The sequence below is a fragment of the Chlamydotis macqueenii genome, chromosome 2 (genome assembly GCF_036417535.1).
Source record: "Chlamydotis macqueenii isolate bChlMac1 chromosome 2, bChlMac1.mat, whole genome shotgun sequence".
NCBI classification, from domain to species: domain Eukaryota; kingdom Metazoa; phylum Chordata; class Aves; order Otidiformes; family Otididae; genus Chlamydotis; species Chlamydotis macqueenii.
In genome coordinates, this window is record NC_141557.1 from 10,154,396 (window position 1) to 10,178,557 (window position 24,162).

Genomic DNA, 24,162 nt, shown 5'->3' on the forward strand with positions numbered 1-24,162 from the left:
CAGCCAGAAAGACTGAAGTACTGTAGCCGTAGTTCTAGAAGTCTGATGACTTTTAAAAGCTTCTATCCATAGAAGCTGTTTACTGCTATATGATGTCAGTACTTTTGAAAGTACTACATTCTGTGAAAACTAGGTGGCTCCGACTCTTGAAGAGTTGTGAAAGGATCAAAAGTGTGCCTAACTTGGCATTTGACAACCAGCTGCTGTCCTTTGATTGTAAATGTAGAAGCAGGTAATAGGTGTGCTGTTATGCTAGATAATTTTCATAAAACCTCACATTTATTTCCATTTTTTAATCTATTGAAATCCCTTGCACGTGGATAATTTAGTCTGTAACTTTGAAGAGGCTATTGAAGGAAAAGGTAACTAAAGTTTGGATAGATTGGTGTGTGTTGTTTCAAGCTTTATGTTTGTTTGGGGTGATGTTTGGGTAATTCAATAACATTATTTTAATCAGGTTCAATAAGCCAGAGGACAATTTCTTTGAAGTTAATTCAGGGATGTCATAAATCTTATTCCATGTAAATACAGTAGAGGATTCAATGTTAACAAAACTATTTACGTATAAAAATATCTTATTTTCCTGTTGTATCCATGTCTCTCTTTTCCAGGTTCCAACATCTGCACTATTTTGTTAACAGATTGAGTCTCCCAGTGTAGCTTAGGTATAGGGATAATTTTGTCTAAGCCTTGAAAAAGTAGAACAGTCTTATTTTGTTGTTATACCATCATAAGAGCTTCTGTAGTCTATTGAAATTATGGGCAACACAGCAGTTTTTATGTCTTTCCCAGTAAAAATAATGATAGAAAAACAGTTGGTCTTCCCAAGATAGAGTGGAGTTCTGTTTTGTCTTCTTGTATTAGTATTTGAAGTCAGTAATTATCACTTGTTAATACACTTTTATTTATATTTCTAAACTTAATTTGTTGTATGCTTGCTTGAAAATGTGGAAATATCGGAGAAGAACTACTCATCCATCTTTATGCTAAGATTTAGTAGATAAAGATTTAATTTTTTTTAAGATTGTTTAACAGTTTCATGTATTTTTTCTCATTTAGGAACTGAAAGATACACACATCTGTAATTCAGACACTGGATTTGATAACTTTTCAGCAGATTATGAAGATGATTTTGAAGTAAGTAAAAGCATACAATTATCCTTTTGAAGTAATTCTCAAGTATCAAAACTTTATTCACAGAAATAAAAATTACAATATGTTACATGGTTTTAACTTATTCTTTTTTGGTGACAGTGACATTAACTTGATGTAACTAAAATATATAGAAACTCTCTGCTATATATTTACTTAGTTTTCATCAGGAGTTGGAAACCAACTTTTGCTTTTGAATTGAAGTCTTCATAAGATGCTCTTCCTGTCTTCCTGGATTTCAATTATTTAAAAGATTTTCTGTGAAAAATGCTGATTTTTTTCTTTTTTTTTTTTTTTTTTTTAAAAATAATGGGAGCAAATAGTTGATTTCAGGAGGGAAAAAAACCTCACTGTTTCTCATTGCAAAACTATAATTGAAAAAAGCATTGACATACAGCAGTCACTTCACTAACCCGTTTAATTGAACTCTCTTACTTTTATCTCTCTCTTGTTTGCTTTAAAGTTATTAAGATAGAAGAGTGTGTTGAATGTGCTTTTATTGCTAGCTGAACCAGATATGTCATTGTTCAAGTGAAGCTAGAATTCATCTCCACTTACATTAGGAGTGAAATCCACTGTCAAGTTGTTCACTATCGTAGCCCTTTACCATTCAGTGGAGAGAAAAGAGCATGTTTAAGACTTGTTCATATCAGTTGTGTTAGGTGATTGGTTTTTTTTAGCATGAGATTAATTTTCTTGGCTAAGAGAGTTATTAAAGTGAGTCTTATGCATGGACTTGCAAACAGATAGTGTGGTAGTTTAGTAAATTTAAGCCTGCCATTGAAGGGCAACTTGAATTAAAACTATCAAATAAACAACTTTATATATCTCTGAAGCATTTATGCCACTGAACTTGTAATTTTATTTCTTTAAGGAACACATAATTCACCTAAACGTATAGTTCCTACTTCAGGCTGGTTTTTTTGGACACTGAAGAACAACACTGTGGGATTGTCTCCTCTTGATTAAAATTGTGGCATAATCAAGACATGCCATTTTCTTTGTATCAAACAATTAATTTTAAAATGCCTTCCAGTCAGAGGATTTATAGCCATCTTTATGAGAATTTTATTTTTATTTTGACAGCAAATACATCTATAATCCTTGTTTATTAGTTATTGAAAGTCCTATTACTTTTAAAGGATTATGTAGATGATTTTGATGATGATGAAGACAAAGGTGGTGAAGAAGGAGATGCAGAAGAAAACCTAAGAGAGATTCCATTTTCTAGAACATCAGAAATTGAAGAAATTCAAAGAGCAATTAGTGCAGAAAATGATAGAATTTGTACTTCACTGACAAAGAAAATTGAAATTGAAAAAAAGGAACCAATCATGGGTATGTGACTAGATACAAATCTTTTTTTTTATTAAAAGTATGAGTAACACATACAATTTATGAGTAAAGAGGCCACTTTTTCTAAAAGTCTGCCTAAAGGCAGAAATCTGGTCCTCTGGATGAGTCAGTTAGGTTTGTGGGTAAGTACTGTAATTTTCACATTGCTAAAGAATGATTCAGAGGTATTACTAATCATTTAAAACAGGAAGTATAAAAATTTACAGACTGACATTTCATATGCCTTATTTTGGGTAAGAGGAGGATATGAGAGTCTGGATTTTGAAAAGTGGAGGAGTGCTGGAACGGTTTGGGGCTTCTGGTGACATTAAGTTGCCTTTTTCTTTTAAGCAAAGTTGAAGCCACTGCTCTGGGTGGGAAGGCGAGAGAAATACAGATACTATTTAAATATATAATTTTATATCACTTCTAAAAGGCAAGCTTCTTCTGAAATATGACTATGGAATTGTTGTCTTGTATTCAGTTTATCTGATACCTGTGAGTGCCAGATCTACTTATTTAACTGACGACAGCTGTGGTTCCCCTTTTACTCTCTGCTCATGTGAATGGCAGTACATAATCATTGTGCAAAAGAATCTTAAACAGCTTTTTACTTTAGTTTGTACAAAGTTAGTACAGTTGTGGAAGAATAGCATGGAGTTTCTGTAAGTAAGTTTTAACAGTTTCAACAGATTTTCAGTTAAGTAATCATTGCAGGTCAGAACCAGTATACTGTAATGTGAGTTTCTCCTTGCAGAAGGTTTAATTATTATTATTTTTCTAATAATGAATATGGAATTAATAAAAGAATTCAATTAATGCTGTAGATCTAATGAAAAGGATGGAGTTCTGATACAAAATCAGATCTGTAAATTCTGAATTGTAGACTTAGTGCTTTATTATAAATTACACACACAGTCTTTTTTGATGAAGTTTTGATCTCATTTGGTTAAAATGGTTGTTGATCATTCTGGTAATGATTTTTAGAAGCTTAAAAGCATTTAACATTTATCTTAAAAGGAAGTCTTCCTCTGAGGAAGTGAAACACTTATTAGTCTAGACTGGAGGTTGGGTATAAAGGTCAATTAGCTACCACCTAGCCAGGAAAGGGAGTAAGATCAACATAACATCAGATACTGTAGTTGTTCCATTAACTGTGGCTTTTAAAGCAAAAGTTTTCAATGTTCTGTTCGTTCATCCAAGGGCATCAGTTAAGCTTGTGTTGATGAGGTTCTCCACTAGCTGTAGTGACAAATTTTTATTTAGAGGTGTAGCATGCACATGCGTTAATTTGGTATGATTTTTAGAATTGGTCATAGTGTTTTGCTGTATATAGGGGAACAAGAGACCTGCTAATGGCAGGAGAAAGAAAGAGGCGCTTTCTGCATCATACTTTTCTAAAATAAAAATTACAATGGTCAGTCATTTTAGATTGATTTGTAAAGGACCATAATGAGAGAAAAATACTGGCCTGTTACTGAAGTTAAGAAGCTTGTTGTACTGCTAACTGTGCTAGAGCACGTTGTCTAATGTGCAAACTGGTAACTTTTACTAGCTGTGTTGTAATAAATTTGTTGCTTTTTAGACTTAGCACTTTACATTTCAATGCACTATAAAGTATGAATTATAACACTAACAATGTTTTATAATATCACAGAAAGGCAATACTCTTCTGTCAGAAACTCTTTTGGTGGAATATTCATGGATTTTCAAATGGCAAACCAACGACAAAGTAGCCGAAGTATGGCTAGTAAGCAGAAGTAAGTGTATTTTAAATATTCCACGCAAAATGGCAATCTCACGATGTGAGATGTGATTTTTTTCATTGTATTTGAAATATGTGAAGTTTATAAGCTCGAGACTTTTAGAGTCGAATATGATTTTGTAAATGAACAGTAATTAGCTCTTAAGTAAATATAATTTACAGGCTTTGCTACATGTCATTTTATAACATAGATTTATCTATATATCAGTTTATGTGTATAATTTTAATATAGAATGAGTTGCCAGGATTGTAATTTCTTTGTATGATTCTTCAGTCACATAATTAGATATTGACTTTCAGTACTAAAGAGCCTTTTAGCTGACGTCAGGGCTCTGCAGAACTGTAATTTCTTGAAATAATCAAGACTCTTCATGGTACATCCTGTTGCCAAAATAGCATGTTCCCTTTCAGGGATAACACCAGTTGGTGTTAAAACATGTTATTACTGATCTAGAATAGATTCAGATTTAAGACATCGAAGATAGTGCTGTATAAAAGCAAATTGATGCCTATTTCTTGTGGAACTTGGCAGGAGCTCCAGATTTATCTGAAGCACTCCAATTTTCTGCTACATCAATTGGATGTGTAAAGCAATAATATTAAATTTTATTGATAATACTGGATTCTGCTGCTTTGTGGCTGCACATCAGTGGCTAATCTTCGTGTAAGGGAGATTTTATTGTCTAGGCTGTCTAATTTACCTCGCCTAAATTTGTACGCCCAAGTTTACGTGAATTCATTGTCTAGGCTTGCTCTCTAGACAGTGGAGACAGATTAAGAAATTCAGGAAGGCATCTCTCTGAATTGCCTTCTGAAATGTTTGCCAGCCTCTGCTGATTATGTACTGTGACTGATTATGACTATGTATATAACATTGTGTACATGCTAACAACATATATAGCTTGTGAAGATAACTAGCAGTTTCATGGAAAGAGAAAAGGTTTGTGGAATTTAATCCTGTGATGGTACGTTACTACCAGTAAATAAACTGAAAACACCCCATAAATGAGCTGTAGCACTTTGGAGTTGTAAGTATTAATATGAGGCATATTAGTTTATTTTAAAGATTTGTCTGTGTGTGTCATTAAGATTTGTAACTAGGAAGCAACTTTCATGCATTTGGAAGAGATCTCAGCAATCTGTGCCCACAATGTTTGTGAAGAAGTGGCCTATTAGGAAGTAGAAGTAAAAATAAAAATGTGGGTAAGAAAATGCAATAGATGTCATTAAGTAGCAAAAAGGAGATGTGAGAATTGCCCTTGTGCATAAATAAAAATCCAGCCTAAAATATTGGAGAAGCAATTCTGACTCATGTTGCTCTAGTCTTCCCTTTTCAAAGATTATGTTACTGAGAAGAAATTGCAACTAGAATATGCACCTAGAAGACTGGTTACATATGGAATTGCTACAGATCAATAATTGTATCTGGGTTGTATTTCTATTAAGTATATTAAAAAATTCTGAAAGTACAAGAGAGAGAAAGGGGAAAGTTGACAAAATTTTTCTCATTGCCAAGAAATCCACGCTGTAGCAAGAGCATGGAATTAACTTGTAAACAGACATCTGTATGTAATTCAAACAGTTAACTCTTAAAATAAAATAATGTCTTAACAGTTTTGTGACATTAAAGTAGATAGATAGTTACTTAAATTGTGACAAAGATTGACTGTTTTTTCATTATCCACAAGTCCATACAAGTGGAGCGGTAGGAATTTCTTTGTAGTTAATGATAGTAAGTAATATCACATCAACGTTTTTAGCTTTTTGTCAGAATAATATACAGTATATGAGGATAGACTTGTTTTCCAATTACAAATTGAAATACAGTTTTATTTGTGAGCAAAGATGAAAAAATTAATTGAGATAGACAGAAAGTAAAAGGATTGAGCAAAACTGGATAAGGCAGTTATTTTTTTTTTTATCATTCCAGAAAGGGAATCTAGGAAGATGGAAATATTTGACATTTCATAGGACAGAGAGATTCAGGTATCTCAAATTTTGTACAATATGCTAAAAATACAAGTGGAAAATACATAGTCTACCTCAGTCCTGAGTACTCATTTTTGTAAAATTTAGATCAAGTCCAGTAGTCTTGTAACTGATGTTTTTTAGAGGCTTACTTTTTGGGAGTCAGTATTTATGTCCACAGGTTAAGAATCAGCAGTAAATTAATTTAATGTGTATACTTAAAATACATTTTAGGATTGCTGCTATTTTTATTTGTTTCCCTGGTGATGTAAAGAGGTATAAATTCAGGCAGTCTGTTACCAATGAAGGTCATTCAAAATACATTTGAATAAGTCTAATAAAACCAGGACATTATGGATGTACACATATAGATGATGTAAGTTAATAAAATTAGTTTAGGAGATTTAGCTGCCATCCCAGCTATAGAAAGAACGTGACATTTATTTGTTACCTCACAGAATAACTTTTGAATACTTAGACAAGATGGTGGTGCTAGGCTGTGAAAATTTGTGTTTGTTTTATAATAAACCACATAAGTTTGCCGTTTGCAATCAGTAGTGCATTTTCAAATATGATAATTAACTCAGTGTAACATTAAGTGAGAACTCATAACTGTATTATATATATATGTCTATTGATAAATTTTTATCTATCAGTTAATTTTGGTACAGCTTCAATTCTCTTGGATTAATGGATTGTTAGATCTGTGGTACTGTAAAAAATCAGGTTCATTTTCTTTTGGAATACCAAATACTTGGTTTTAACCATAATTTTTTTTGTTTCTCTTTTGTAATTCATTCTAAAGAAAACGGAGTTCAGAACTTCTCCCACTAATTGATCTGGACTTCTCAGTTAGTTTTTCTTTATTGGATTTGCCTCCTGTAAATGAGTACGACATGTACATCAGGAACTTTGGTAAAATGAACACTAAGCAGGTGGGTAACAAATATGTAGTAATATCTTAAGTCCTGAAAGTGATGATTCTTGTTCTGGAAAATAATTTTCCTTACAAAAGAAAGTTAGTAAAACTAATAGGACAGTAGAGTAATACAATATGATTTTTCATGTCTAAGCCTTAATTACCGTAAAGCAATGATATCTAAACTTTTTGGCCAGACAGGTTATTTCCTTTCTGTGTTAGAAGAGGACTCTTGTGTTCCTTCCTCATTTTCTAAAGTACTTTCTATATGTTTGTGGCTCACTGTCCTGGGTATGCTGGGTTTGCTGTTTATGCATAGTGTAATAAATTTTATATTTGTGCAATGCCACAAGCATTCTTGTGCAAAATGTGGTGAAATGTGCATGCACAAAATAGTGACACTATGTCAGTATGCTTAGGTCTGAATTTACAAACAGAAGAGGTTGGGCACATCACTTTTAAAATGAGTGTTTAAGTTTTATTCAGTTAACGTGCTGTCATTTTTAGCTGTGTTACTCTTATATTGATCACTTTATCTTTGTGCTTTAGGCATATGTTCAGTGTAATGAGGACAATCTTGAGAGAGACATTCAGACTGAGGAAGTTGAGACATTGGAGAAATGGACACAGCATCCAGCAGAAAGTGCCCTTGTATCTGGAGGTGAAGAACATTTAAATCTTAGTCCCTTATGGATGTACGCATGTAAACGTTCTCCTTTGAACCCACTTATTGTCAGAATTTGTAATGTGACAGACTGCATCGATAGCAAACAACTATTTGCACTCTGAATCCCTTTGCAGAGGGAATGGAGAATCAGTAGCAGAAATAGTTTCTTCCTGCTGGATTGCTCTTTCTGTTGGCAGCAGACCTTGCTCTTCAGTACTGTTACTGCTGCTGAAGAGAGGTTGATTCCTGCCACTATCCTCTTGCTTAAAAATGACATTGTTCTTACGGTTTTCTTAATTAATTCCCCTTTGAAGCTTTGAACTTGGTGTTGTTTTTTGTTTTTTTTCTTAGGTCCCATAAATAGCCAGGATATGCCAATGAATGGAGCTCTAACAACTAAAGTTGATTCACAAAGATTAGCAAATTTCCTCCGATCTGCTTGCCAGGTATGCCTATGTACTTCATATCCTTTATAAGTTGCATGTATAAGTATACAGTGTAATAGATCACATACAGTACTTGTTCTGACTAATTTAAATAAATTACGTAGATAATACTCATTGTCAGTGGAATTAATCTCTCTGCAAAGGAATGGAACCAGAGCTGTGTAACTTTTGTGTCTCTAAAGCCATATTTGCAAAGATGTAAAATTGACAAGAGAGTTGATAAAGGTTTATTAAATTAATCCACATACTTTAGAAAGTTACATATAGCAAAGCTGAAAGATAAAATGACCCTTTTATTTCTATAAATGTAATTATGTTTGAAAGGTGATTGCTGTTTTGCTAGAGGAAGATCAAGTTGCAACACAACCCAGGTGGAAACTAAGATCTCGACAAAACAGTCTGTCTATTAGTGATAGCTGTTTCGAGTTAAATACTAACCAGCCATTCCTCCATGGTAAGGGAACTTTATTCTGCAGCTTTTAGTATACAGTGTGTGCTCCTCTTCCTTATGCAAAATAACCGTGCTCTCTGTCCTGACTGAAGTACGAACAGCACATGTCAGGGTATATAGATGATATAAAGCCCACTTTGCTTTTAATGGCGCTAATTTTGCTGTAACTCTGCAGTTTGGTTTCATATACAGAACATCAGAGCATCCTAGCTGCTGTGAAACCAGAAATATAACCAGTGATTAGCATGACACAAGGGTGCCCTAGGTGTAATTTCTTGCCCCTGTTGCTGAAGAGCCATCCCAAGGAGTGTCATTTAATTTAGGCTCTTACGCTGTGAGTAGGGCCAAAGTTGCAAATAAAACAAGATTATTGAACAGGGAGAATATAGCCTGATATATTTGAACTGCAGCTGTATCTTCCCTATATAAACATTAAAAGTTCAGATGAGAAGAAATATGAAAAAGAAAACATTTGTAATTATGTTAGGAAGACCTATTATGACACAAAACCATATGTGTTCTAACATGAACACGACATGAAGCAGAAAAAGCCTGGCCTGTGCTGTTTCCTGTTTGAGACTTAGCTTAATTTTCGATGTATATACTGACATCAGATCAGATTGGCTTGCTTATGCCCAGAATAAGTATTCTATTGACTTCCTGGCTCTCTTCCCTTTTGCTTTTTACTTCTAATGTTTTTGGATCCCTCTGTAGTGCCTCTTTTTCTCTTGTACAGCATTAAAAGCAACCCACTCTTAATAGAAATATTCTTCACAATTACATCTTAGCTTCTTTGGTTGTTGTTATAGCAGCTAAATATGCTTTTTCATCTGCAGTGAGCTTACTTTTTTATTTATTTATTTTATTTTATTGATTTTTTTAAATGATTTAGACCGAAAAATATCCTGCCTATATGCTTCTCAAGTTCAGAGGCAGACACTACTTTCTGTTCATGGATTACCTGAAAAGGCAGGTAGTGTTTTGCTGAACAGAAAAAGCATCATATGTGTTTGGAACATCTGGCAGCCCTCCAGTCCTCAGAAAGTTTTAATATGTGACTCAGAGGTATGTTTTAGTAGCATTGTATAGTTGCCCATTGAATAAATGGCTTTATTATGTGTATTCTGTTTTCATGTCTTGCTGTAAAATATGTCATATTTTGAGAAACACATTTGAGCCTGGTGAGCAAAACAAATGCTATTATCATTCCATTTTGTCCTCCAGTGCTAGAATGTACTGATGGTGGTTTGTTTTTTTTTTAATTTTAACTCCATTTCATGGTTGAATAGTGAATGGAAGGAAAACAGCTGGTTCATATGTTGTCAGGACTTTTCTCTTCCCATCACTATCATACAGTTGAATCACCCCTTTCAGCTTTGTGTCAGTAGATGCAGATTACACAACAATTGTCTTGAAAAAGGAAGACCTACTGACAGTCTTGTATCCTGCTTCCCTTTTAAATAAGTTGTCCTTCTGCCATAAACACCTGTAAGCTGTCTTTTCTGGATTTGCATGCCTAGGAAGAAAAAACGTATTTCAAGCTTATGAAATCATTAGTCTCTTTCATAATATCAACCATGTGTATTTTTACGGCTTTACAGGTGATATGTTGCTGCTTTAGTCCCAATAAAACAACAGTAGTATTTGCTGGAACAATAGATGGTTCATTGTTGGTGTGGGATCTTCGAGAAGACTCAAGAATGCACCCTCATACGACAATCGGTGAAACTGAATGGACATTTAGAGTTCCAACATTTTCCACTGGTCAGTATCTGTGCATTCGGATTAGTCATTTTGTGGGCAGTGAAACAATTCTACTACTAATCCTGCTAATAACACTCTCTCAATAGCCTACTTTAGCCAGCTCAGGTGTTATATTTAGTGTAGTAAAAATTGCCAATCAGTAATAGCTGTAAAGAATGTAAGCCAACTAAATATGCATCAAGCAGTGAGAATAGATGTAGATGTAGAACCTAAGGAGCATTTTAGTATTAAAACGGACTACTCAGCTACTACCTCGTCTGAAATAATTAGCCTAATCAGTTTTCATCGTTTTATCTCCCTTAATGTAGCCTACATTTCTTTTTTATCTACATCTAAACACATATATTAACATGTATTTAAAAGTAAATTGAAGTAATTTAAGATCTTAAACAACACTTTTTCAAATGTCACTTAAAAGTCACAATCTGTACAAGTTGTCACCTAAGTCTTGATGTTTCTATGAGGTTGCATGCAAAGTATGTATCCAAGTGTATGCATGCGTATCCTCTGTTAGAATCAGTGCAGTGCAACTCTGTGGGATCTAGATAGCTATTCGTCTCGTCCTGATGTAGATATCTGTAAATGGTTAGCTGGATTGATTGGGTTGATTAGATTTAGTTCACTTACAGATATTAAGGTGTCTTAACTGTAGATACCATTATAAGTGTCTTAATCGTTGGCCTGAATCTCACCCTTATGCATTTCTAAAATTCCACTTATGTAACTTTATCACTTCTGGATTCTGTCTAGAGGCACTAAAAGTTGAGTCAGAATTGTGCTTGTTTATTGCCAATTTATCAAGTATTGTAGCAATGTAAGATCTACGAATTTTTCATGTTTTCATTACATATACAGCTGTCTTTTTATGATGCTGTTGGTTCAGCATATATGAATAATTTTCAGGATCACATCATTGGAAACAAGCAGTGTATGAAGGCTAAATGTCAGAAGTGATCTATATAATGGACTAAGTTGAATTCTAACTTCCATAGTTAGCAGTCAGTTATTTTCAGTCTTTTGTTGAAGGGATTCGGAAGCTGTGACCAAACTTTGGGGCCCAAAAGCTCTCTGGTTCGCTGTCTTTAGAAATGTATTGATTGCATACTGGAACAAAACCTGGACGTACATTTTTCTGTCATCCAGCCTGTCACATGAGCAAGATCTCTAGCACTGGGGCCAGTTGGGAGCTATAGCATGCTCTTCCCAGATTCTTAGTGGCAGAGAAGCACAGTAACAAAATATAATGTGAGATTAATTTGTTGCATTCTTTCAATATGACCTACATTAGTGTTGCGCATGTACTGGGAAGTGAGAAGAAAGTTTATTTTTCAAAAGTGCTTCTGGATGATCTCCTTTGACATTTTCCTGTGCTTGCATTTCCCTTTTTTTCTACATTTCTGATCTCTTAGTGTATGATCGAAATAACATAGGCTTTTGTGAATTTTCTTGTAATCCATGGGTGACAAACTCAAAAGTTGCAGAAGTTTATTTAGGACATAACTGACATACTAGAAGATGCAATCCAAAGTACTTCGCTCTGCATTTGGATTAGTGTATGAGATCCTTACAATTTTATGCATTGGATGGAAGTGAATGGATCTTTATGCCTATTAACAATGCTTGTCACTGCAAATTTAAATAGAGGAGCAAGTCATGCATCTTACTGAAGTTTTCAATGTATATAGTTGTTTGTTGAGAGATTGGGAATGAGGTGTACATACCAGTGGTTTGGCCATTAATTTGTCTCAATCTTAATTATGAATTAGTGCCATTTTTCTTGGCACTGTGTGGTACCCTAGAGTGAAAAATAACACATAGCAATATTTCTAAAAATAATTTTACTATTGCAAAATAAGTCATCCTTTATCTATTTTTCCTTTTTTTGTGTGTGGGCTACCATTTAACTTGCACTCATGTATTATTATTTTTCTAAAAATATACACCACACACCTGCACAACATCTTCTTTTGTTTACAAGTGTATCTAATTGCAGTAGTCATGTTAAAGTAAACATTACTTGGTTGTTGACAGATTTAAAATTTTTTTAGTAGATCAAAGATTCTTGCTTTTGTGTTGCACAATGAAACAGAGAAATGTATGTATGCAGTTTCGTGTAGTTGCTTATATAGGCAAGCAGGTTTTAATGCTGCATATTTAGGAAGCTTTATGCCTTTAGTCTTAAATGAGATTAAGTAAGTTCAGTGCGCAGGGCAAGTCCAGGAATCAAGAGTCTCTGACAAAGAACACCTTTTGATATTGCTCTAAATACACATTTATTTTAACATCTTATTAAAGGATAAATACATACTTTCTTGTGGTGAATTGTTTTTTTCAGGGTAGTTACTTTCTATAAAATAATATTTTGTAAGAGTAATTTTTCTTCACTTTTGACTTTTCTATAGTAAGCTGTGACTTATTTCTGCTTCTGTTGTTTATGGAGCTTGAAATTAACATAATTATTTTCATGGTAGCCCCAAAATGGCAGATTTTAATGAAATGTCTGGTATAGTGGCATAAATGGTGCAGCAGTCATTTGGAAAATGAGAAGTAAATACAAATGGTGAAACATTGATTTATCTAGTAGTATTTTGTTAATTTAGGAAACAGTTTGCAGTATTGTATTTGAGACTTTTAAAAGTAATTCCTTATGAAGTTCATTATTTGCCATTCTTTCTTTGTAATCATCGTTCTCCATAAGCTGAAAAGTGATTAGCACTTTGTTGTTGTTTTTGTTGAAAATAATACAGTGTTTACCTTTCCTTATCTTTAATTACAGATGGCATCCTGAACTCAGTGAACCACACCTCTCCTATACTAGCAGTGGAACCTGTCTCAGCCTCTCTCTACGCTGATCAGAACTACGGGCTCTCAAGCCTCTCTTATCAGCAGGGTACGTAAGCTGCTCTTGAAAGCAGCAATACATCCGACTCTTTATTTACATATCTAGTAAAACAAATATATCGTGGCCAAAATCCAGTTTATACTTTTATTCTGTCTCTTAAATTGTCTGTAATATCAGTTGCATACAACGTTCATGTTTATTCTCTGCTCTCAATTTTATGTAATGTTCATTCAGTGCAGTTTCACATCAGATGTGGGTACATGCTTGTTATAATGTCTTTTCAAGATGGTATTTTGTTCTTCCATGATAAAACAAGTTTTGACTCAAAAACTGCCTTTTGAGAAGTCTTAGTTTTTCTGTAATGTCCAGAAAAGCCTATCCAAATCAGTTAAACCTTTGCAAAGAAACTTTAATCCTCATGTCCTCAAATTCTCAGGCAGTTATTACTCCCATTGCAGATTTTCACTTTGAAATCCATAGTAGTCTGATGAAATGTGCTGCATATTGCAGGTTTTACAAGATTTCATCTATTGCATTTTACGTTCTGTTCCAAAGTCCATGCAGAATCCAGACATTTTAAAAGACACAGAGATCATCTGCCTTTCTGGGAGGACAAACTGAACATACAAGTTTCATGCTTTTTTCTTTTTTGGTGAAATTAGAGCACTTTCCTTTTTTATGCAGTTGAGTGGATCATAGACGTTTCGGAGAATGTATTAACCTAGGAATCCTTTGATATTGTTCAGCTCAGTCTATGAATATAAATTGCTACTATTCCTTCCATAGAAATGTCAGGCCCTCCATTTCAGATAGCTTCAGTGGATGAAAATGGAGTCCTCAACATGTGGGTGAGTAATACATGTATGAAAAGAGAGAGCATCACGTGATGGAATAATAAAATACTTCTTCAATGTAGCAACACAGTCCAGGATTTCTGATGAGAATTTCCCCACTACAGCACACTAGCCATTTTGTTCGTATTCTTCTCAAGACTTTTGACCTGACTTCCTAATGCCATAATGTTATCCTTATGCAAAACTATTAACAGGTACATGAATTCGTGAAAACAGTCAATCAGTAGTTCTATTCATAGGAATATATTCACATATTTCTGTTAATTGAATAATAGACCTCTGTCCTCTTTCATTCTCCTACTTTATTTTATTTGAATCACAGTGGTGTCAGAGACTGTACTGAATATATGTGAGAAATGACATTAATTTTTTTTATAAAATAAATGTTCAGGAGGCAAAATACAAAAATCTGTGGATAAGATTACCCTGCCTAAATATGACAGGCAGGTAAGCACTAGGTCTATTGCTCTTGATGCCCACGTGTAAGAAATTGGGAAAGGAAGGCAAGAGACTGGCATAGATGAATTGAGACCTGCTGGTGAAACTAAAGGGCAAGAAGGAGATGCACAGGCAGTAGAAGCAGGAGCAGGTATTCTGGGAAGAGTGTAGGGACAACATCTGTTGTGCAGGAGGGGTCAGGAAGACCAAGGCGTGGCTGGAGCTGAACTTGGCAAGGGATGCAAAGAATAATAAGAAGGGCTTCTGCAGGTATGTCAGCCAGAAAAGGAAGGTCTAAGAAAGCATACTCGCCCTTACGAGCTAGACTGGCAAACTCGTAGCAACGAATGAGGAGAAGGCCAAGGTACTCAAGAACTTTTTTGCCTCAGTCTTTACTGGCAACCTGTCTTCCCACACCTCTCAAGTAGACGGACAGCACGAGAGGGACTGTAAAATCCCTCCTACGGTAAGAGAAAAACAGGTTCGTGACCACCTGAGGACCTTGACAGGCTGGAGAGGTGGGCCCGTGCCAACCTCATGAAGTTCAACCAGGCCAAGTGCAAGGTCCTGCACCTGGGTCATGGCAATCCCAGGCACAAATACAGGCTGGGCAGGGAATGGATTGAGAGCAGCCCTGAGGAGAAGGACTTGGGAGTGCTGGTGGATGAGAAGCTTAACATGAGCAGGCAATGCGCCCTTGCAAAGGCCAACTGCATCCTGGGCTGCATCAAGAGAAGCGTGGCCAGCAGGTCGAGGGAGGTGATTCTCCCCCTCTACTCTGCCCTGGTGAGGCCCCACCTGGAGTACTGTGTCCAGTTCTTGAGCCCCCAGCACAAGAAGGACATGGACCAGTTGGAGAAGGTCCATAGGAGGGCCACGAAGATGATAAAAGGGCTGGAGCACCTCTCTTATGAGGACAGGCTGAGAGAGTTGGGGCTGTTCAGCCTGGAGAAGAGGAGGCTCCGGGGAGACCTGATAGTGGTCTTCCAGTACCTCAAGGGGGCCTACAAGAAAGATGGGGAAAGGCTGTTTAGTAGGGCCTGTTGCGATAGGACGAGAGGTAATGGTTTTAAAATAGAGGGGGGTAGATTTAGATTGGAAATTAAGAAAAATTTTTTTACGATGCGGGTTATAGAACACTGGAACAGGTTGCCCAGAAAGGTGGTGGAGGCCCCATCTCTGGAAGCGTTCAAGGCCAGGCTGGATGAGGCTCTGAGCAACCTGACCTAGTCAGGGATGTCCCTGCTCCTTGCAGGGGGGTTGGACTAGATGACCTTTGAAGGTCCCTTCCAACCCTAACCATTCTATGATTCTATGATTCTATAAGTCTATGGGACCTGACAAGATGCATCCCAAAGTCCTGAGGGAACTGGCTGACGTAGTTGCTAAACAACTCTCCATAACATTTGAAAAGTCATAGCAGTCAGGTGAGGTCCTCAGTGACTGGGAAAAGGAAAATGTTGCACCTATTTTTAAAAAGAGTAGAAAGAAGGACCCTGGGAACTATGGCATAGACAGTGGGATCAAGTGCACTCTCAGCAAGTTTGCAGACGACATCAAGCTGACTGGTGTGGTTGACACACCTGAGGGATGGGGTGCCATCCAGAGCGACATGGACAAGCTTGAGAAGTGCACCCGTGTGAACCTCATGAAGTTCAACAAGGCCAAGTGCAAGTGCGTCCAGGCAATCCCCCGTATCAATACAGGCTGGGGAATGAAGGGATTGAGAGCAGCCCTGCCGAGAAGGACTCGGGGGTACTGGTGGATGAAAAGCTGGACGTGAGCCGTCAATATGCGCTCACAGCCCAGAAGGCCAACCGTATCCTGGGCTGCATCAAAAGAAATATAGCCAGCAGGTTGAGGGAGGTGATTCTCCGCTTCTCCTCCATTCTGGTGAGACCCCACCTGCAGTACTGCTTCCAGCTTTGGAGCCCTCAGCACGGGAAAGACATGGACCTGTTGGAGCAGGTCCAGAGGAGGGCCACAAAAATGATCAGAGGGCTGGAGCGCCTCTACTCTGAGCACAAGCTGAGAGGGTTGCGGCTGTTCAGTTTGGAGAAGAGAAGGCTCTGGGGAGAGCTTATTGCAACTTTCCAGTACTGAAAGAGGGCCTATAAGAGAGATGGGGACAAACTCTTCAGCAGGGCCTGTTGCTATAGGACAAGTAGTAATGGTTTTAAACTAAAAGAGGGTAGATTTAGACTAGACATAAGGAAGAAATTTTGTATGATGAAGGTGGTGAAGCACTGGAACAGGTTGCCCAAAGAGGTGGTGGATGCCCTACCCCTGGAGATGTTGAAAGCTGGGTTGAATCGGGCTCTGAGCAACCTGATTTGTTTGGAGATGTCCCTGCTCCTTGCAGGGGTGTTGGACTAGATGGCCTTTAAAGGTCCCTTCCAACCCAAACCATTCTATGATTCTGATTACTGTCCTGACAACTCTTCTTTCTATCGGATGTTTTCAGTCTTTTTCTGATGCAGCACTGGTCCAGCTGCTGAACCTGTTGTTTGCATCAGAATAGATCTTGCTTGAGAAACTGAATGGCTCAGTGCATAATAAGGAGATGAAAGTATTTCCCTTCTGTGTCACTAGTTAAGTCCCTTAAAACTCTAAGTTACTTTAGTAGCAAAAGATTCAGGCCAAATGATCTACCCTTTATATTTTGTGAATAGTGACAAGCACAGGAAGTGCATTACAATTCCTTATTTGGGGGTTTCAGGTAATTTTTTTTGTGACCAACCACACAAAAAAAAAATAGTCTATACTTAATTGCTAGTTGGCATCTAACTTCCCCACTTTCCAGCAGGCATGTGAAGCTATTTTTTAGCATTGCAGAGTTTGACAGGGAGTAGAGAATCTCCTTGTAATCATTGCAGTGTTAGACCTACCTATCTATATGCTCCTTTAGAGTTATGTCATACGTTCTTACAGTTAGTTAAAAAAATGTAAAGTCTGGTAAATATTTATTGCTTATTAATGTTAAATATTGCTTTTCAGGTAGTTGTTGAATTACAAAAAGTGGACTTAGCTGGTTCACAAACTGATTTAGGTGAGTACTGTACTTTAGAGGCAGAATAAAGTGCTTGAGTTTTGCGATTATGAAGTTAGAAGAGCGAGGAAGAGTCAGTGATGACAAAAAGATAGTTTAGAAGGCAAAATTTCTGAGGAATGGATTCATTCTGAATAGGACATATATCTGATATTTGGGGTTATTGGTTAGGTATCATGGGAGGTATCTGCTAATTCTGTATTGGTAATTGCCACCACAGACAACCACATTTCTTATAATGTCAAAGCAGATTTCTATGTCCTCAACAGCTTTTTTTTTTTCAAACAATATGAGATTTTATGTTCTTCTCCATCCTCTTGTTCTTTCTTTAGTTTTAACCAAATCTGTTACAATGCTTTTGTTGTTACCTGTATCTCCAATTTGATAATTGTCCTGAAAGTTCTCTCTTGGGTAAGGTACTTAATATACTGTGAGAAAAACACTGGAAGAGTGTCCTGGAACACTGGAACAGGTTGCCCAGAGAGGTGGTGGAGGCCCCATCCCTGGAAACGTTCAAGGCCAGGCTGGAGGGGGCTCTGAGCAACCCGATCTAGTCGGGGATGTCCCTGCTCCTTGCAATGGGGTTGGACTAGATGGCCTTTAAAGGTCCCTTCCAACCCAAACCATTCTGTGATTCTCTGATTCTATGTAAGATTCTTACATAGCAAGAGCTATATACAATACAAAAATTAATCATGAAGTGTCCTTTTATTTATTAGGTTAATTTTAATTTGATGATAGTGCTTTCTTAATGCAAGGTGCTTAAATCAGTTTAATCAATTATTTTATAAATTTTAGGTTTAATTCCTGGAGGGAAAGTGAAGTTGGTACATAGTTCTACTATGGAGTTAAATAACAGGTAAGGAAAGAGGGGCATTCAGATTTTACATGTCTATATCTCACAAAGCTAATTTTTCCTATACTTTATTAAATTACTGTTATATATTTAACAATATTTTCATTAGTCTTTTTTTTATGCATATTTTTCCTAGAGCTATTAATAGACATTTTAGATCAAGACTTTCTGTATATTTTATGATTATGTTTTTCCTAGCCTTTTCCCAAAGGATGTACGCCAGAGAATGCCCCAAATGCTGACTATTAAATTTCTGTCGTCTGATCCTAATCATTTCATTGTTGGAACAAACATTGTGAGTAATGTGGTAAAATTCATTTCATTGTTATTTTTTTGTTTTGGAAGCTACCCCATTTACTTGGAATTTTACGGTAGACTGTGTATGAAATTTATAATTTGAGACTATTATTAAAATCTGTTAGCTATTAAAATTTGTTAGCTGTTAAAGGTCTTTTAAAGTAACAGCTCTGTGAATAATTGAACTTTTTCTTGTAATACTGGTAATGCAAATTTTGTTTTCTTTTGTTTAATTAATTTTCTTTGTATTGTTTGTAGGGTCTGGTAGGCCATGGTACGAGACATGATTCAAAAGTTTATCCAAAGCTATTCAGACCCCAGGAGAGTGGACTAAGGTCAATAAGCATCAGTGCAATTGATTTCTTCCCTTTTGGAAAGCCACTGTTTTTGGTATGAGAACATTTTAATACAGTACAAGTTTCATTTCTTTATTTCTTACTGAAGGAATATTTCTAGTTTGACATATTTAACTAGGTGTGATAGTTGATTTACCTCACTAATTCCGATTATGCCGTGAAGGGTGGCAACAAATTGTGCCCTGGTTGTTAGAACTTTGCTTATGTGAAAGATGGAGCACGTGGCTCACGGAAACAAATGGCAATCTCACTGCAGGCATTACTTTTGTAACTTACTCTTTGTTTTTACTGAAATTCAGCATTGCTAGTGGGTCTTCTGCTGTGAATGAAGCCCCAGCTATTTCTCACTCCTATCGTACATCTCTTAGTGATATAATCATTTTGGAGACAAGATACATGTATCACTGTGAAAGAAAAGTCTGCGGGGCATCTCTGGGCATCCCCTGCCTTCCTTTCCTCTATACATCATGACTTTGCAGCTAGCCTGCTGAGAAGCCCTCAGGGTATGCCAGGCAGTGTACACCTCCTGAGTGTTCAAATCTGCCCTCAGCAGTTCATACTGACACACCCACTGCTTTTATTTGTCTCCCTTTTGAAAGTTTATTCAGTGCAGGTTGGATATAACTCTAGTAGGATTTACTGTCTGCTTATCCCTGCATATATTTGTACTTAATCCTCTCTTAAAAAATGCTTTCTTGCTAAATTTGTTGTGGTTTACATTATTTCATTGAGATTGCCTGAGGTACAAAATTCATGTGTTTGGCTACAGTGTATGTATTTTGCATCACCATTGCACAATCAGAACTTTATTTTACCATTGTGGATGTTCTTACTTTTTTTCCCAAATGCCTTTATTTAGAGTGATACTGATACCTACAAGTTTGTATCTGCCGCGTCTTTTTGAATGTAAGTGCAATGTAAGCACAATTTGCAGAGTCACTGTAAAAATTAATCATTATTTGAAAATCCTAGGAAGTCTTCCTGATTTAGAGATGGCCTAGGGTATTAAGAGTAAGTTCTTTCCTGTTTTCATAGAACAGTTTCTTTTGTACTGCAAACTTGTAGATGCTATACTAGACAAGACAAAGGTTATAACAAAATACCTGGAAGGAGTGACATCTGCCTGTCTTTGGATTTAGCTGTTCATGATGAATGAGTTTAATATCATTATACTGTTAAGCACAGCCTGTCCTTCTGAAAGCTATTCCTGGTTTCACAGATGACGTGTCGCTAAGTAGCTGTCTGAATTGGTCTTCAGGCTCTAACCTTGCCCCAGTTCAGATCAGTGTCAAATTCTGGTGGATCATGGTATTAGTGAAGCTGATAGTTTCAGAACTTTTTTTTTAAATAGGCAACGGAGACCAAGATTAATAGATTAGATTAGTATGCTCAGTACAGAGTTACTGCTTTTGAACTAAAATTTACATTGGAAGTTAAAATCTACATAGTCCATAGAGTGAGATATGAGAGAGAAGTTCCGCTTGAGTCAGGTTACTAATTTTATTTATATGCCTGATATTCTCAATAATTTAATTGCAATTTTTGTCCTGCTTAGTTTGTTTTGTTCCCAGAAGTATTTTCTTTTTTTACTGTGATATAGGTTGGCTGTTCAGATGGAAGTATTAGATTACACCAAATGACATCAGAGTATCCCCTCATGCAGTGGAATGACAGCACAAATGGCCAGCCAGTTGTTGCCCTGCAGTGGGCTTTAACAAGACCCGCTGTGTTTTTTGTCCTGGATGCATCATCTAACATTTACATTTGGGATCTTCTGGAAAATGACTTGTTGCCTGTGGCAAAGCAGACTATTACATCAGAGAAGTAAGTACATTACATTACTCTGTTTTTTAACAAAATATTAAATATTATTATAATTTATATTTTGATTAGAGTTTGAATGGGTTCTTTTGCTTGAAATTAAATCTTCATTAGAGTTTATTTTTGTAACGGTATTTTTTTAAACTGTTGGAGGTGTGGAAAGAGATTATAGTGAGCTAAAATTTAATTGATCCTTATTTCCGTACTATTTTATACTGTCTGATAATGGAGAAACAATCTTAGTATAAAGCAACGGGCAGGTACAGTGTTATCAGTTGGGACAGATATCTGTACGTGGAGCAGTTGCTGTTTATATGAAGAGAAAGATTTTGTTCCCACTAAAATCACTGGACTGCTTAAGTTCAAAGATAGCTTTGCTGGATCATGATCAACTACTAAAATAGGCAAGATATGTTGGACATGTCATAACATAACGTTTTAAAATGCCTATATATAGTAGGGTTACTAATATAAAGAAATACATTGTGTTAATTGTCTCAAAGTAAACAAGAATATTTTTGGCTAGCCTGTGTTCACCAAGACTCACAATACTGTTCCTGTAGTTAGTGTAGAGGTCTGGGTGTCCTGTAGATTGATGGAGAAAAGAAGTTTAATTTAGCCTTTCTGAATTATAGTCTTGAGGATTCTCTTTCCTTCCTGATGGGAGCCTTTTGGGAGACTGTCTTCCGTAGGCTTAAGTTAGTCTTGGTGAATGTCCCTCTAACTAAAAGTTTTCCTTGTGGTCTTGTAAACTATAGGAAAGTGCTCCTACTTTTCAGAGAGAAAAATATAATTTTTAAAGTTGTTACACTGTACTGGAAAATACCATAAAACATAGTTCATTTTTACAAGCTTGAAATAATTTTAAATTCATTATTAGAAACTGATGATGGAATCTATGAACAGGGGAAGAATTGCTTGTTATATTTACATTAAATGATTGGAACTGGTGAAAAGCTAAAGGTCATGCTGGGACTTCAAATAGTGAGGAATATTGCACTGTGATGAGCAGAAAAAAAAAGGAATCAGTTAAATATAAGTAAGCTGCTAAAAATACATTTGAAAACACCAATTTCTATTGATTTTGTCTCAATTAAAAAAATGTTCCCACGTTCTTTTGATTTCAGTGTCGTTACTATGGCTCTACTGGGAGAACCAGAAAAAACAAATGGATTGTTAGGAATTGCGCTGGCCAAAGAATCTGGACAGATAGACATTCAGTATGTGAAGAAGAAGTGGGCATTACCTCAGCCTGAGGAATCTGAAAAACTAAATTTGATTTTATTGCAGTCTTTTTAGAAATTATACACCTGTCTGGGTGTACAAATTATTGCAAAATATTTAGATTATTTTTGTCTATAATTAAAAGCTTTGTAATGTAATTTTGTATTTGTATATAAATTGTGTATATTTTAAAGAATATTAATACGATATTTCAGCTGAAACAATATATTTTATCATTAAAATGGCAGAACCAAATTTAGTAATATTGTACTAAAAAAGATGATTATCTGTATTTCATTATTGAAAGTACTCTAGATGTATGTATTTTCAAAAAAAAAACTGAAAAAAATATTCCTATGAATTACACTACTGGTTCTCTTTATTCCGCTCTGAAGTAAATGACAGCAATCTTTTGTCTGGTGAGCATATAGTTGTGCAACCTGAATGCATGGAGACTTCTATCTCTGGACCTTTTACACGCTGACACTTGGTAAAACTTTCTTCTATGTACCTAAAACATTATGCAAACATTCCAGAATACAAATTTACATTGCCTGATATCTTACTTCTGATTTTGACCCTGAAATTTGCAACTTCTGCAAGTTGTCCTGATACGTACACTACCTGTTTGGATCAAACTATGTAAACGATATGCTTGTGAGATTTAGTGAAATCCTAAATCCTTTGGGATTTCTAACGTAAAACAGAAAATATTGACCTGTTTAATCCTGCAAATAATTTCCAAAGCTCTTGTAGTGAGGAAGAGAATAGTTGTCTATAATATTATTGCAATTTTTATATATTGTTGTTGGTAAAGTTTGAGCCAAGACCAAGTACTGAAAATGTCTTTAACTTTTGTAGCCTAACAACTTCTGATTTAAAGATCGTGAAGGAAACCATGTTAAATGAGCATGGATTTGGGGAAAAAAGGACAATTGGAAGACAATGTGTTCAGAATTTAGTGAACATATATTTAAGATCCATACCATGTCTTTCTAAAAATAGACTGAAGTAATTTGGGAATTCTAATTAATTAATTGCAAATATTTTTCTATGTAAATTTTACTTTAAATTGAGCAAACTCAGAGTGGCCACATGATGGTGCCAAGTCACAAGCAGTAAAAAATGAGTGCCTTCTATAAACACCGTACTCCACTTCAGGGATGAGTCTGTTGTAGTCCGTTGCATGTTCCCCTTTCCTCAAAAGCAGCAGCTGCAATCCAGAAAGCCCAGTGAACTGTCAGAGATGCGTATTTCAGAGACCATTTTCACTATCCTTTTATTATAGGGTAATAAAATACACTTTAAGTTAAATTAGAATAGCTTTAGAAATCCAGATAAAGAAGAAATGGCAGGTACTTTCTGCAGTAGGTAACAGGATGTCACTACTGAAACCTATAGTAAAAAAAACAAACCCAAATCTTTCATTCGCTCTCAAAGAGAGAGGCACACACTTCACCACTCCTTCCCCCCAATTTAACATCAAAATTAAGCTTTGAAATTACAGCAGTCTTCTGAAAGAAATCTCTTTCTTATAATCATTTCATCACTTTCAGGACTCACAGTCCTGAATTTTCTTGCTGTAGCCGCTTTTGCACATGGAAATTGTCAACAAAGGGCTGCCGTTTTTCTTCCTTGCACTGTGTGCAGTCCTGGTGGGTTTTTTCCAATACGCAAAAAGAAAAAATAGTGTCAGCCTTCACACAAGAAGTAAGTGTTGCTACTTTTATGCTGCTGTTGACAGGTATGCTTGAGTTCAAAGATCCACGTATTTTGGGCCGGTTACGCTTGTAATGCCTGGAGAGCTGAGTGTGAGTCAGTTTCTGCACTGGGCCTGTGTTTCTTGCAGAAAAGGTGAGTTTTCTCTCTTGAACTGCAAGCTAATGTAAAAATATAAATGTACCCTGTGCTGACAGCTGCTGTTGTGACAATGTGAGGACAAAATGTGTAGAACTCGC

General features: G+C 36.1%; 1 protein-coding gene across 1 annotated transcript in view; it reads left to right on the top strand.

The window, feature by feature from the left end:
* DYNC2I1 (dynein 2 intermediate chain 1) overlaps positions 1–23,706 on the top strand; it is a 34,441-nt gene extending 10,735 nt beyond the window's left edge. Inside the window, exons 8-24 of the mRNA XM_086741521.1 lie at positions 1,060–1,137; positions 2,295–2,490; positions 4,145–4,247; positions 7,026–7,155; positions 7,689–7,800; positions 8,158–8,252; positions 8,577–8,706; positions 9,596–9,768; positions 10,305–10,467; positions 13,244–13,357; positions 14,096–14,157; positions 17,599–17,650; positions 18,449–18,509; positions 18,705–18,801; positions 19,062–19,193; positions 20,760–20,983; positions 22,108–23,706. Of these exons, the coding sequence (XP_086597647.1) occupies positions 1,060–1,137; positions 2,295–2,490; positions 4,145–4,247; positions 7,026–7,155; positions 7,689–7,800; positions 8,158–8,252; positions 8,577–8,706; positions 9,596–9,768; positions 10,305–10,467; positions 13,244–13,357; positions 14,096–14,157; positions 17,599–17,650; positions 18,449–18,509; positions 18,705–18,801; positions 19,062–19,193; positions 20,760–20,983; positions 22,108–22,279 (2,094 nt within the window). The 3' untranslated portion in view covers positions 22,280–23,706. The remainder of the gene's footprint in view (positions 1–1,059; positions 1,138–2,294; positions 2,491–4,144; positions 4,248–7,025; positions 7,156–7,688; positions 7,801–8,157; positions 8,253–8,576; positions 8,707–9,595; positions 9,769–10,304; positions 10,468–13,243; positions 13,358–14,095; positions 14,158–17,598; positions 17,651–18,448; positions 18,510–18,704; positions 18,802–19,061; positions 19,194–20,759; positions 20,984–22,107) is intronic.
* The last annotated feature ends 456 nt before the right edge of the window (positions 23,707–24,162 follow it).